Source organism: Salvelinus namaycush, chromosome 33, assembly GCF_016432855.1.
Source record: "Salvelinus namaycush isolate Seneca chromosome 33, SaNama_1.0, whole genome shotgun sequence".
Classification (NCBI taxonomy): Eukaryota; Metazoa; Chordata; class Actinopteri; order Salmoniformes; family Salmonidae; genus Salvelinus; species Salvelinus namaycush.
Window position 1 is genome coordinate 15,647,654 of NC_052339.1, and position 15,305 is coordinate 15,662,958.

The 15,305-nt window shown below is 39.7% G+C and overlaps 2 protein-coding genes across 4 annotated transcripts; both read right to left on the minus strand.

The window, feature by feature from the left end:
* Positions 1-323: 323 nt before the first annotated feature.
* eif1b (eukaryotic translation initiation factor 1B) lies at positions 324-5,714 on the minus strand. Of its 3 annotated transcripts, none has more exons than XM_038973122.1 (4): positions 5,503-5,714; positions 4,784-4,947; positions 4,000-4,101; positions 324-601 (listed from the first exon to the last, which is right to left on the minus strand). In XM_038973122.1, the coding sequence occupies exons 1-4, from the start codon at positions 5,531-5,533 to the stop codon at positions 590-592; spliced, it is 309 nt and encodes a 102-aa protein (XP_038829050.1). In that variant the 5' UTR covers positions 5,534-5,714; the 3' UTR covers positions 324-589. The 3 variants fall into 3 exon arrangements, with proteins under 3 accessions (XP_038829050.1, XP_038829049.1, XP_038829048.1); XM_038973121.1 differs by lacking the exon at positions 324-601 and adding an exon at positions 3,041-3,220; XM_038973120.1 differs by lacking the exon at positions 324-601 and adding an exon at positions 3,041-3,224 and having other exon boundaries at positions 5,503-5,712.
* Positions 5,715-6,434: 720 nt separating this feature from the next.
* LOC120027671 (putative ferric-chelate reductase 1) lies at positions 6,435-13,603 on the minus strand. The gene is made up of 11 exons (XM_038972666.1): positions 13,507-13,603; positions 13,190-13,227; positions 11,055-11,249; positions 10,698-10,799; positions 10,333-10,477; positions 8,839-8,946; positions 8,607-8,719; positions 7,140-7,226; positions 6,856-6,947; positions 6,703-6,761; positions 6,435-6,580 (listed from the first exon to the last, which is right to left on the minus strand). The coding sequence occupies exons 1-11, from the start codon at positions 13,601-13,603 to the stop codon at positions 6,435-6,437; spliced, it is 1,182 nt and encodes a 393-aa protein (XP_038828594.1).
* Positions 13,604-15,305: the final 1,702 nt, after the last annotated feature.

The window sequence follows — 15,305 nt, forward strand, 5'->3', positions numbered from 1 at the left end:
AGGAGTGAATTTCACTCTGACTTAACTGTCTGGCAGGCACAACAAGTCGACAGACACCACAGCTGGTGATGGTTAAGAGACAATGGAATTCCAAAATAGCTACTGATGGGGAGTGTCTTCTGATAGAGTACCCCTAATAAAAGAGTTAAAGTATATTCTTTCAGGATGTTCCTCGGTATATATGTCATTGAGCCAGTGTCTCTGTTATCAGAAAGTAGACATAAAACCCCTGTTGTAAAGTATAGAGAGGAACCTAAACTATGCTTGTTTGTTAATGAGGAGATGGCTTTTGTGGAAAAATACTCTCGTAGTACATTTCAAAGGAGTGGACAAATGTCTTTTAGTAATTTTTTGTATTTAAAGTAAGCCTCCGCTTCAAATTTGCACAAAACAACATCTCATATAGCTGCAATAGAGCAAAGTCTAGCCAGCATCACAGTTAGCAGTTGTTGTCCACGGGCAGCCGGAATCTCTTCCTCTTATGGTCTGGCTGGCAGGCAGCAGTCATTCCCTACCACAGCCCTCCCCACACACGCCTCCTCTAGCCTGTTTAAGAGGATTATGGGCATGTTTTGACCCTGTAGGACAGTCAGGAGACTGGCTGTGGATGAGACCAGAAGTAACCCGATTAAAGGCTAGAGCTCCAGAATGGAGGCCAATGCACAGTATGACAGAACCAGAGGTGAACCAAAATTAAACACAACATCTATGTTTTAAGTGAAAACTTACGCTGGTCTGAAGCCGAAAAATAAAGGAAATTCACGAGAAACAGAAGGGACAATTTCAAGTTTTTCCAGCACAGAGCTTTGACCTAGACCTAGTGTTGGGTTACTACTGTGCTGACAAACAGACATGGCAAATTCAAACAATGTATTGTGCAATTACATTTGTCATTAGAAGATGATTAGAAGATATTATCATTGGGTCATATACAGTATGCTTATAACAAGTCAGTCAATTGTAGATATGAGAGGAAATAGGGCTAATGCAACTCAAACATAGATGGTAACCTGATTGTATTATAGTATTAAGGTTAATACAGAGAATATTCTATTAAAACTGTTCAGGGTCATTGATATAAATTAAATGAATAAAAGGTAAATACAGAGTATTTTGTCATGCAAGGAAGTAAGGGTTTGTTACATATATAGGGCATGGTTTTCCATATCAAATAGTCATAAAACAAACTGCATTTACTGCATTTTTACAAAAAAAACATTTAGCAACAAATCTCTGAGATCCATGATTAGGCTATAATAAAACCCATTATATTGCTTTGTAGTTTGTAGTAACAAAATTAAACATTCTAACAGCCCTATTCCCTGATAGTGTACTACATAGGGAATAGGTTGCCAAGATGTTACATTTATAGTTTGACAAGAAAAAGAGGGCCTAATTGATACGCCGTTCAATCGGTAATTACACTTGACCATACTTTCTCCATAAATTGCAAGCAGCATAGCCTGGCTCCAGCTCACCGGAGTCCCTGGCATCAAGCTAACTAACCTCATGTGATTTCACTGACAGAATTGAGATTAGGCACTAGAGATTAAGATGAGAAAGGTGTTAAAATGCCCTGGGATTTTATACTGTAATCCTGAATGTCAGTCATCAAAAATCCACCCCCCCCCAAAAAAGGTAGCCTGGTAACCCAAAATAAACTGCTCCCATTCTGTTGTGAAGTAAAACAAAAGGCATACATAACATTTCAGTTTGGTTCCAAGCTATGACCAATTCCAATAGTATCAAAGTATGCTAGCGATTTGTCTTCAACAACTACCAAGTAACAAGTGATGGGTCATTCGCAAACGACCAGCTTTTTGGTGAATGTCAAGAACCGAATCACATTAGTGAAAAAGCCATTCATTTGGCTCCCTGATTGCATACTGTTGCTACTGCTTTTAGAGTTCCAGACAATTATCTGCAGATAAATTATATAAACATTCTCTGAAGATTGTAATTCCTCACTGCAGGAGCAACAGCGAGGAGACATTTTCAGGTCCACACACATTATGCAACTTTGTAGATTAGCCATTTTTTCAGTTTGAGGTACATTTTTAAGCGCTACTGAATAAAGAGCCATTTGGGAGCCAAATGAACAGCTCTTTTAGATGAACAGAGCCAAATAAGCAGGCTCACTGAAAAGACTAGAAACGCCAATCACTCCCACTAACTTCCCGTCACCAAATCCATACAACTTGGTCCCTATTCAGATGTTTACCTGTGCATTGTTCTCCATCTTGGGAGATAGTTTAGATAAGTATTTTCTTTGAGGCAAAAAAACACAATGATCTCCCTAATATCATACAGTTCAAACAGATTTTATTTTTGGGCCAAATATGAACACAATGCACTTGTTAGGTTTGTCCATGGAAGAGACATCAGGGAGGCATCGATCGAGTCACTCACTTTTCCTTTGCTTGTTCGTACACCGAACCCAGAATCTGATTACCCTGTGGCTCTAGCTACATGTGGGATTTGTACAAATTAATAGTGCAGCTAGGGCCCTTCTGTTCTGCTGCAGATTCCCCAATACAGGCTGGTTAACGCTGCAGCGTTTAATCTGGTTTAACCAGGGTATCCAGAAAAAGCAGACAACACATCAAGCTCTGACTGATTAATAACATGACCAAGAGTATCCATCCATTACTCTACAGCTGTGCAGAAGGTCTGATAAAATTGAAACCAGCGGTTCTAATCTAGGATATTGCATAGAGGACAGGAAGTGGCTCAGTGGATTTTTGCACCTCTGATAAGACCGCTTGCTGACAGCACCATTTTACATGCAGATGTTTCACTGGGCAGTGATGTTAAGAAAAACATTGGCCAGGTTACAGTCCAACATTGGACTCCTGTCAGACCCAATACCCATCTGTTACAGGCCACAATGGGCAAACACTGCATGCTTAGGTGTGCTGAAGTTAATGTTGCATACATACAGGACATTGGGAGTTAATTTACATTTTCAACAATTGTACATGTTTCTATAATCAGATCAGAGATGGAGGATAAGGTGTGAATAAGAGCCGAGATTGTGGTATGCGCTTTAAAAAATGTGACATTGTGTTTTTATTGCCTCAGAGTTTTACATCAGACATGCGGCTGAACTTTATTGGTCAATACATAACGGAAAAGTATAAAAGCTGATGAGGTCCTGGTCTTGAAGCAAAAGCATTACTTTAAAATCCGTGGACCTTCAACTGCTCCTCCCTGACAATGCCTATCTGGGGGGGGGGGGGGGGAATAGACACAAATTAGGCTACACAATAACAGTAAGACCACAGCACACACTAACAATAGGAACAACAGCCAGTAGGTTACAGTCATAGGTTACAGAGCCAAGAGTATGTGGGGAAAAAAGCCCATGTTATGGGACCAATATTAGCATTTTTCACACATCATGGTAAGAACATCTATACACGACTGAGCTTCACAAATCGATTGTTCGATACTTCCAGATGATTTGGACATGATGCACGAAAAATTGTAATATCGGTCCCATGACTTGAGTGGGATTTGTGTCACAAATGCAAAAACATTAGCAGGTGGAAACAGTGCCAGGGAAAATAAACAATCTTGGATTGCTGTCATACCTTGTCCGTAGACTGCTTACAGGGTAAGAAAACCAATTAGTAATTTTATAATTTGGGTGAATTACCCCTTTAAGGATTTCAGCATTAAGTTTCTGCACCACCGACAACCCTTTAAAAAACCTAACATTTTTAAGAGGCTACCAGATTCTTTCTAGGTGAAGTTCTACCTCAGAATCAAAACATTGTCACAACTTTGATAATGCTCCACTACATATTGGTTTTCTGTTAAGTATTCATTTTAGACTATGCTTAAGTACTATAGAGTATATGTGTGACCAAGTTGTGTGAAATGCAACAAAGTATCTAACATCTGATTATTTGAAGGCATTTACTTATCCAGAGAGACGTACAATCAGTGCATTCAACAAGTGTAGGTAAGACAACCACACATCTGAAAGAAGCTTACCTCCATGAGGAACTGGCAGATGTTTTTTCTCTGGTCTCCCTGCAGCTGGATGACCTCACCGTACTCAGGGTGCTCAATCACAGTACCATTGCAGGCAAATTTCTGTCAGGCACAGAGACAACCCCAGTAAATCACAAGATGCTTAGCTTTGTGTAAATTAGCTGATATTGGCATGAAAAGTTGATGAATTAGTAAACAAACACTGTCTTGTGTATTTGTTTTGTAACACATTCCAATTTGAGACATCTGAAAACATGACCATTTAAATAATAGAATAAGACACGAGAGGGTGAGAAGGGCATGTGGCTAAGTAACCGTCCCATTAGCATTCAGTGCATCGCCATCTGACTAACACAAGCCCAAAGCCCCTTTTAATCACTAGCTAGCTACATCCTCGTGTGTGTGGGGGGGGGGGGACCCCAGTAAATGCCCCAGTGATAACTGGTGGATTATGGAATAAAACTGACATATTGATGCTGTAAATACATTTTCCACTCTGCAATGGGTAATAGCCATAGGCCAAAGCGGTTCAGCATCATGCACTTTGAGTGTTGCTTGTCATTACAAATGGATGTAAACAAAGTCCTCACGCTAATCCCTGCCTACACATACCTCAACACTCCAGTATCTCTGCACATTTGGTACTGACACTATATGGCTTCCTCGTTTGTTTTCTTAGAGTTTAATATTGAATATTTCACTAGGCTAGGGCTTGCAAGTTAAGATTCTTTGTACTTGTGCATAACAAAAATACAACTTAAATACGTCTAGACCGCATCATCACCTTCTTGAAGGCCTTCACAAGCTTCTTCTTGTCGTAATCGGCCGCGATCCCTTGAACAGTGGTTAGGGTCTTGCGTCCGTTTCGTTGCTGTATCCTTATGTGGATTTTATCTTCTGTCCCTGCCGGGAGTAAGTCGTCACCCTTGGTTGCATCAGCAAAGGGATCTGAAAAGCGAAGGGGGGAGAAAACAATTCTGCGCGTTTAGTTAGCTACTCATGCTAGGCTAAATTCGGTGACGGGTGTCATATCAAATATAATGCACTGTTAATACCTCTAAAAAATGTATTTTACCAAGAAATACCACTTTCGTCCTGGCTGGCTACTGTAATCTATTAGATGGTTAGCTAGCTTGGATTCAACGTTCACTAGGTGACTGGTCGTTTTGCCCCGTTTAGACACCCAACACGATAGAAGCTTAAACATGGATAAACATCACTAACCAACGTTAACGCGTAAGTTAATTACACAGACCGTAGCTAACAACAGTTCAGTTGCCATGGGAAGTTGGCCAGCCAAAGTTAGCGCCAGCTTTTAGCTATACAACTAGCGTACAATAATTTAGCTGGGCCATCGCATTTCATTAAATTGTTTATTTTCAAAACAGCCTTGGCTAAATTGTACCATCAAGTCAAGAATGGTCAAATGTACATTTGCTAACGTTACTTGCTGTCAATTAACGTTATCCTTTCTAACTGGCTAGAATTTGCGCTTTAACTTACCAAAAGATTTGAGGTTCTGAATAGAGGACATGCGATATTAGGACGATAACTTTGGAGATGAAATACCTCGATATAATGCCGTGCCTATTTATATGAGTATTATTTAACAAAGTAGCTCAAATAAAAGGACAAAAGCAACCTCAGCGCACGCCTCGTATCCTTGACAAAATGGCTTCGAACAAAGTATTCGAATCCGTTTGCTTTTGTTCGACTTCGTCGTTGGTGCTAGCAAGCATCGAACACAATGAATCTTTGGACTCAATACTGCCATCCACCTTGGAGGGACGTTGCCTAACCAGTAACTTTAGTGAATATAAATAGGAAATTCATAGTTTGCACAATTGTTTATTACACATTTTGAACAATTACATTTTGAACAATTACATTTTGAACAATTACATTATTATAAGTCACTGACAGTATTAATAATGATATACATGTAATTTAAACATTATGGTTGAAGTCAATTTAAAATACTGTTTTATCATCCAGTGTAAACGTATCACACTTATTTCTGGTATGAATCTCAGAGCATAACATTATAAAATTATTTCAAATATACAGTCAAAGTGAGCTATATAGAAATATCATGACAGATCTGTCCATTGCTCAGCAGCTCTTCATGACATGCCAATTCCAACAAGTAGTGCCACCAAAAAGGCCATATTTCCTAGGAAAAACAGGACCAGTAGTAACACCTTGTATGCCTGTGGGGAGAAATGAAAATTAAAAATCACGCCGTAACAGAATAATTAAGAATGTGTCAATTTACAAATCACTTATACAATAAGTATATTGACAATGTGATTCAATGGTAGGATTCAGCTTACCGATTCAGAAGCACCCTCTTCATTATCTAGAACAAACAATAGTTAATTGATGTAGTATTTTTGAAAAGCAAAATTAAACAAAATGAAAATTTATATTTGTTTTCACTCACCACTGCGCTTGCAGCGCATGTGAACATCTAGCAGGATGTACAGTGTTGCCTCCCATCCAACAAAACCACCCATCACCTTCAGAAGCCACTTATCCTCAGAGCTGTCAATCAACGACAACCCAGTGAATATGGCCGCCACTGGAAGAAAATGTGAACACAATTACTAACATGTCCATAGCGCTACAAACGTCTGACAGATACTGACTGATAAAAAACATTTTGTACTATGCAAATAAAATATATTATGATCAGTTCCTTACCAGCTAAAACTTTTATCGCCACTGCATTTAAAGCATGCGACCAATTAAAGAGGAATAGCCTGTGAAAGACACATGGAGAAAATGGCACATTGTCTATAAACTATTACACATAAGCAAACTCACATACAGGAGGTATGATTATGGATCCCTTACCAGCGATGTTGAGATCCACATCGGAACATGGCAACGATCGGCTGGAAGAAGGCCAGAATCATAACGACGCAGCCCAACACAGGATGGGCTCCCTATGAACACACTGGCCTCATAAAGTGTCTCAACCATTTCAATTATCTGAGCCTTCCATAATGAAGTAGGTTTGTTTGAGTAAGAACTGTAGGCTAGCCAGCATTTGTCAACTTCATTCAGAAGAAATTGGCTATTAAGACTGACGTTTGTTTTAAATGTATAGGCGCAATAAAAAAATGTTTGATACATACCCCACTCCAGCCTCTAACATGTGAGAAGGACAAAATGAAGGCAATGATGGTGGCAGCAACAGTGAGTGTCATAAGAAACACGTGTGCCTGATGAACATAAAAGCCAAGAGGACATAATGTGGCATCATTATTTAGTACTAAGAACTATCCACCTAATACAATCTAGACCAGGAGTTCTTAAACTTTCTCAACTCCAATGAGAAATGTACCACCCTCCCGTGACGCAAATAGTCTTCCAACAAGGCAAATTCAGGCACCACAGGTTGAAATTTCATTTTGCATTGGTCCTTTTATTAGAAAACAAATTCAAGCCGTAATTTTTGTTTTATCATACTGTCAATGTTATGAATTTGAACCACATTCAAATTAACATTATAATTTCAAAGCTCACTACATTAAATCACAATCTAAAAGCCCATTACATAGAGAACGTTACAAACTGTAATATTTACATAGTAACTTACTTTGTAGTGATGGTGAATGTTTTAATAGGTGCGATTGATTGGCTAAATTCAGCAGTTGTCTTTAACTGCCATTTTCCCGAAAGTTGGACTGTTCAACTAATTTCTCATCTATCGTCATTCAAAGTGTGTTGTTATTAGATACATTCTCAAAACGTGTACAGAGGTAATTATTGATGTGGCAACATTTTTATTCTAGATAACATTTTAATTTAAAAAATGCACTTCACGTACACGTCTTCAGTATTATGCATAGAAAGATTAAGTTAACCCAAGTACACCAAACATTAGGAACACCTTACTAATATGGAGTTGTGCTTTTTGTCTCAGAACAGCCCCAGTTCGTCGGGGCAAGGACTCTTACAAAGTGTCGAAAGTGTTCCACAGGGATGCTGGCCCATGTTGGCTACAATGCTTCCCATAGTTGTCTGGATGGTGGCTCATTCTTGATACACACGGTAACTGTTGAGCGTGAAAAACCCAGCAGTGTAGCAGTTCTTGACAAACCGATGCACCTGCCATCTACTACCATACTCTGTTCCAAGGCACTTACATTCACCTTACCCATTCACCCCCTGAATGGCACACAATCCATGTCTTAATTGCCTCCTTTATCCTGTCCCACCACCCCACCAGGGTGTGGTGCCTCGTCTCAAAAAGAAAGTGTTGGATTATAGATCTATTCTCATAACTCACGACACCTCTCACATGCCTAGGGCCCACACTTTGCATCCTGACCCATAGATAAAGAAACCGTTATCTAGACGTGCCAATGTGACACATGTCAATGTGCTGGCTTAACAGTATAGCTTCAGATGTCTGCGACTGGGAGTTCCCGGATCTCGGCCTCACAAATACGAGAGAGCCCGCTTGACACTTAGCCAATCATGCTATAGTAAAAGGTACCAAATCGATAGCAGTGAGGTGGAGACATTTCAAGATAAGGCGGGAGATCAATCGAACGCCGTTATACTGTACCCAATGTGTTAGTGTAACAGAAACTCACCTGAAACCAAACGTCTTGCCAACATTCCTTCCCCTTGGCCACACCTTTGAGATACCGGGCTGTGATCATTCCTAGACTACCTGTGGTCATCCATGCTATCAACATCAGGGCACCTGAAGGACAACAGGGTAACCAGTCATCAATACACTAGTATCTGTAGTTATAATAAAAAGATAATAATGTTAGAGGTTATGCATGCAAACTCTCCTCACTAGGACAACAGTAACATTACCATGTGCTTTGATAATAGGAGGCTGGATTGCATTGGTGATGACCTGAGGTCTTGAAATATCCATCTTAGTGTCACTGATGAAGGTGCTTGTATGATGCCCAATTTCCCCTGTGAAAGTCAACCAAAAAGAGAAATATAATAACTTTAGTTCAGCATTCATGTGTGTCGTATGTTGGCTTGACGTCATCTATACCCCGCCCAAAATATTATAATTAAACAATAAGGCCAAAGGGGTTGTGGTACTTGTGCCTTCGGGAAAGTTCAGATACCTTGAATCTCAGGTTCCAGCCTTACTCTAAAATGTATTAAGTTGTCCCCTTCCGCAATGTGACACTTGGCATTCAGTCCAAAGAGTTCAATCTTGGTTTCATCACACCAGAGGATCTTGTTTCTCATGGTCTGAGAGTCTTTTAGGTGCGTTTTGGCAAACTCCAAGTGGTCTGTCAACTGCCTTTTACTGAGGAGTGGTTTCCGTCTGGTCACGCTACCATAAAGTCCTGATTGGTGGAGTGCTGCAGAGATGGATGTCGTTCTGGAAGGTTCTGCCATCTCCACAGAGGACCTCCAGAGCTCTGTCAGTGACCATCGGGATCTTGGTCACCTCCCTGACCAAGGCCCTTCTCCCCCGATTGCTCAGTTTGGCCGGGCGGCCAGCTCTAGGAAGAGTCTTGGTGATTCCAAACTTCTTCCATTTAAGAATGATGGCGGCCACTGTGTTCTTAGGGACCTTCAATGCTGCAGACATTTTTGGTACCCTTCCCCAGATCTGTGCCTCGACAATTCTGTCTCGGAGCTCTACAGACAATTCCTTCGACCTCGTGGTTTGAGTTCTGCGCCAACATGCACTGTCAACTGTGGGACCTTATATAGACAGGTGTGTTGCTTTCCAAATCATGTCTAATCAACTGAATTTACCACAGGTGGACTCCAATCATGTTGCAAAAATATCAAGGACGAGCAATAGAAACAGGATGCACCTGAGCTCAATTTCGAGTCTCATAGCAAAGGGTCTGAATACTTAGGTTTTTTACTTAATACATTTGCCAACATCTCTAAAAAACTTTTTGCTTGGTCATTATGGGGTAGTGTGTAGATTGATAAGGAAAAAATAATTAAATACATTCTAGAATTAGGCTGTAACGTTACAAAATGTGATGAAAGGGGTCTGAATACTTTCCGACTGCACTGTACCAGGGCTAAAGGCTGGTCTTCCGCATGACAAGGCTTGGATAGCCCTTAGCCTTGGTATATTGGACATATTCCCAAAGCGCCTTATTGCTATTATAAACTGGTTACCAACGTAATTAGAGGTTATAATAAATTGTCATACCCGTGGTATACAGCCTGATATACCACGGCTTTCAGCCAATCAGCACTCATTGTTCGAACCAACCAGTTCATAATCCTTGTTAGATAACAAATCTGTTATAGCAATCTGAAATTCAAATGGAAAATCAAATGGAAGAGGGATACAACCATGTCCTCATACTCTACCATTACTGGTTGGTCCGTGAGCAAACATGAGGTAGTAGGGGGAACTGGACCGTACCAGTCGCTGAGTTGAGATGGGGTTCCTAGTCGTGAAGGAACAGCTAATGATATCATCCTTCATTGAGGATTTAACATCAGAAACATTTCCCTACAAAATGACAAACAAGAAACATTTGCATCAATACCGATTGTTTTAGGATTTATTAAGCATCAGGGTTGTGGTCAATTCCATTTAGATTCAGTCAAGTCAGGAAGAAAATAAATTTCAGTCCCAATCATTGGAATGGACTCCAACCCTATTAGGCTTTATGTAAACATGTACGCCATTCATGTCATAATAACAAGCGAGTGTGAGAGAAGTGCAATACCAGAGGAATTATGTCCGGCCGCCTTCTTCCTGTTGAATAGGCATGTTGCAATTGGATGATCCCGTTACTGTCCCGGCCACAAATAAAGATATTATCATTTCCCTTATGAGAAGAGAGGAAAAGAAATCAGTCACATCTGTTGAATTTGCTCATTTAAATGTAGAGACATTCAGTCCAGTTACTTTTATATAAATGAAAAAATAACAAGTTTAGTTTGAAAATTGTTTGAGGGATAGCCTGGTTACAGATCTGTTAGCTCAGTCTTGCCAACTCCTAATGGGCATTGTCATGTCAAACCTGTTTGACCATTAGGAGTACCAGGCTAGATGAGGGCAGGTTGAAGGCAGTGAGCGTTACCATCATCTGGTCATCTGAAAAGCCGATGGCGATGTAGCCATCTGAAGGGCCGGTCATTTCCAAATGGATGGCTGTATCCCTGGTAGAGGTCATAGCAGATAGGAAGTAACAGTCTGGGCTGACCCCAGGGTCACAGTTCAGAGGTTTCCTGAAACAGACCTTACTGCTTCCACATCCAGCACTCGAGATGGACAACTGTTGCAAACATAAATCAATCTTACTGTAAAGCACTTGGGACAACTGATGTAAGTTCTTATAAATATATGTTTGAAAATCTAATATGGCAATATTGTCAGAGAGTCAGTTACTTGTGATACATTGTTAAGACAAGAGATGTTTCAAATACTATTATCCAACACCATACGTACTGAGGATTGCGATGGAAATACTGCTGTAGATGAGGCGGAGGTGGTAGAGGTGATTGGTATGGATGTGCTGTTAGCTGGTGTTGGAGCAGTGCCGCTGAACGTGACTGGATAACTTTTCACGCCAACCCAGAAGGTGGAGAAACCTATTACAAAGGACGCACTGGCAGAACAAATAGTAAAACAATGTAATAGCATCAAGGGCTGGTTTCCCAGACACAGTATTACACTAAAAATCATGTTCAATGGTGATTCTCCATTGAAAGTGCTGTTTAGTCTAGGACTAGGCTTAATCTGTGTCTGGGAAACCAGATTTGAGGGTACAAGTACTGAACATTCTGGTTCAGGAGCTACAGGATGGATGAATCACCTGAATTGGATAGCGTTGAAGCCATCTAATGTGGGGGCCCTCCATGTTCCCTGGATGGACAATTTAGCTGATGCTGATGTGTGAGAAACTGCAGACTTCTGGGAACAGGACGCAACAGGGTGATTCCACACCAGGAAGTCCAAAAAATATGTCTGTTATCTCAGATTTACTATGTGAGAATTACCAGAACACTTACTAGAAAGGAAGTTTTATATTCTTTTTACCTTTGTATCAAACCATGATGACAGTGACCATTTTAGACCTATACATTCCTCCTGTAAGACCCTATGAATCGTACATTATATAGACATGGTGTCATTTTTTTACATTCATTTAACATTAAATATATATACCAAAAGATGCATGTGTAAAGAAAACAGAGCGCACTCTCCACGGGACAACCACAGCAGGTTCAACTTGCCCGGCTCCCATGCATTGTCCATCTTTCACCAACGTGGATGAACAAGAGATCAGTTTTAGGCTTACTGCAATTCAGTAAGCCTTGTTTTGATTATTATTTTTTATAAAGGTCCCTGCTACTACTAGGTTTCAGAGTTTAACCTGGTCTCCACACACACACCTCAGACTTGTGGTGCAACCTTTAAATTATGATACATTTTATAAGCACCACCAACACAGTGAATGGAAATATTGGTTAAAAGGGAACTCCCTTTGCTAGTGATTTGCTGAATGTGTGATCCTAAAGGAGGGCTGTGGTTAACAACCTATAATGTCAATTTATATCTATAAAACTGGCATCATCTTCAAAAGAAGGAGCCCACTGGAAATTTGAGCCATTTGAAGAGTATATTGTAAAATATATATATATGGGTACTTGAGATATTCATAGATTTTTTTTAAATGTTAATTTATTCAATGTGAAAAAAGATTTCAGAATCTTGACATAATCCATATTTAGATCACTATTAGGAGTATAATGACACCAAGATAGCTGCATCATGTATGGTTCACCAATCATAGGGTCTTACAGGAAGCATATTTAGGACTAAAAAAAACTCATGATTTTCTCCCAAAATATTGTAATAAATATGTCCTCCCAAATTAAGTTCCTATGTGAACATTTCCAGGCCAATCAGAGATGCCAAAAAATATTGCCTTCCTGGGGTCAAATGGCCCAAAACAGATTTCCTGAGTAAACTACATAATGTAGGCTAGTGGGTTTGGGGTAGCAGGAAGACCCATGCAGGAACAGGATATTTGATTAGTTTGTAAATAGAGTGTTTTTCCTTACATCTCAAATACATTTAGGGCTATAAGATGTTAAAAAAACATTACTGTTTCAATGTTATGTAATACTGTAGCTCTCATAACAGCAAACCAGGCTATAGGCCGTGGGAAGACAGAATTAAATTATACAATCTCTATGGGAATAGACTCACAGGTTGTCCGTTGCAGGTGAGGAGCTGTGCCTCTCCACCTGTTACAGTGAAGACTCCCACAGGACTACTTCCATTAACTGCTCTGGCTTGTAACATGAACCCAATGAATGGAGTGGAATCTGCCAGGAGCCGGACTGTTAACAGTGTGTAGTTGATTTAAAACACCAGTTGCATCACCATAGAAAATGGAGACAGAGATTCAGTCCATATCTACTTTTAAAAGATAGACCCCGCAACAGCCAAACCATAACATTAATAAAAACTATAGTGGTGAGTCTTCAAGATCACTGCGTGAAAAATATGACATGACTACTCACCTGTGATTTCATCGCCCTCCTTGAAGCTGGACCGGTCAGCGGTGACAAAGAATGGAGCAGGGCTCTGCTGTGCGGTTACGAAGTGTTGCGGTGCCATATCGTCACATGCATCAGACACCTCTCCGGAGCTGTAGCACCGCACGACCCGCAGAATACACGCAATGATCAATATGTATCGATCCATCTAGATTAAATGAAACCGAAAAATAATTAAGAACAGGCTACTGATGGAGAGCGTGGCGTACCAGAGTCGACAAGTTAGGGAGTTGGGTGAGGGCAGAATTTCTAGTTTAGTGCCTTGTGTGCGTGCGGTTAACGTTAAGACAGAGAGATGATCTCCCTTCTGGATACCAGCGTGACAAGTACGGCCGTGGCCTTAAGCACTTAACCCTGTGAGACCAAAGTGTTTTTACAACACTTACACAAATACAGCTAGTTCTGGCTCAGAACAGTTTGTTTCATTAATACATTTTTTCTACATCAACACTACATCTTATAGAAGACAACAGTTGCTACTATACATATGGGTATAAGGAGATGAATTATGTAATACAAGTAACCTAAGGATACAACTTCATAGAAATACTTAATTGTACAAAAAGAGCAAGATATAACCAAATCGATTGTCAGTAGGCCTATTAGGTGATAAAACAAAAGCTCGCCTTTCAAACATAGACACACTACACTACCCTGTTCCTGGAGAGTTACCCTTCTGTAGGTTTTTACTCCAACCCCAGTTGTAACTAACCTGATTCATCTAATCAACCAGGTCATTATTAGAATCAGGTGCAGTAGATTAGGGTTGGAGCAAAAACGTACTGCATGGTAGCTCTCCAGGAAGAAGGTTGGAGAGCCCTGATATAGAGCAGCAATGGTGTTTTCAGATTGTTCTATCTGGCTTGAGCAATTAAATAATCAGACACACCTGAAGTGTTACCTGCCATGTAAAACTAAGCCAATAAAAATGAAGACAATTTAAATACTTAAAGTAACCGTCCAGTGTTTCCAGATTTCTATGAAATATGACCTATAATTAATTACAATATGAGTGAAATAGTTTTCCTTCCAGAAAATGGTAATTAAGTATGTTAAAATGCTGCTTTTCTGTGTTGGAATGGTGTAGGCGTACCCCAACAACAGAAAGGCATGGGATTATACCATCATTAAAAATATAGACGTGAGTGGACCGCTGATTAGCCAGCTCAGCCAATGAGCTAATATGACATCATGTTCTTTGAGGAAATAGCAAGCAGTTTTAAAACTGTTTACGATTGAGGTGTGGTTTTATAAGTGTTTTTTCTCAAATTTATGCTTTGGCCACAAATACAACAATAGGACAAGTCAACAACTTTATTTGGGTATGAGTTATATACAAACTTTTAACAGTGACATTTTAACTGGACATTTATTTTAATTTAACTGTTGGCAGTTGGGACTTATAGTAAGCACTGTTTATGGAAGGATTTGAATGTTGATGAATGAATACAAAATATCCAATTACACTTGCTCTAAATAAATAACTTTCATACACATTTAAAAAGAGTCCAATGATGTCTCTAGTAAAGGAGCCTGTCCTTCAAAGCTAGTCTACATGGTATCATCCCAACTTAAAGAGCTTCAGAAGGACTTTATTACAAGAATACAGTCAAAAGCATTTAAAATAAATACAATACTTAATTAACTATTTAGATGGACATGTTACATATTTATATACAGTATTTGTTCAAGCTTACATACATTTAAATGTATCTACTATCAGCTCATAATATAACACTAAAGGGCATTGAGAATAAATTGTT

Excerpts from the sequence above, each read along its gene's own strand:
- LOC120027671 (XM_038972666.1), bottom strand. The coding sequence starts at position 13,603 with ATGGCACCGCAACACTTCGTAACCGCACAGCAGAGCCCTGCTCCATTC. Across the intron at positions 8,720-8,838 it reads TCCTATTATCAAAGCACATG|GTGCCCTGATGTTGATAGCA; the intron begins GTAATGTTACTG and ends GTTGTCCTTCAG. Across the intron at positions 6,948-7,139 it reads ATGTTAGAGGCTGGAGTGGG|GGAGCCCATCCTGTGTTGGG; the intron begins GTATGTATCAAA and ends GTGTGTTCATAG.
- eif1b (XM_038973120.1), bottom strand. The coding sequence starts at position 5,533 with ATGTCCTCTATTCAGAACCTCAAATCTTTTG. Across the intron at positions 4,948-5,502 it reads TCAGAACCTCAAATCTTTTG|ATCCCTTTGCTGATGCAACC; the intron begins GTAAGTTAAAGC and ends TTCGCTTTTCAG. Across the intron at positions 3,225-3,999 it reads TCTGCCAGTTCCTCATGGAG|ATAGGCATTGTCAGGGAGGA; the intron begins GTAAGCTTCTTT and ends CCCCCCCCCCAG.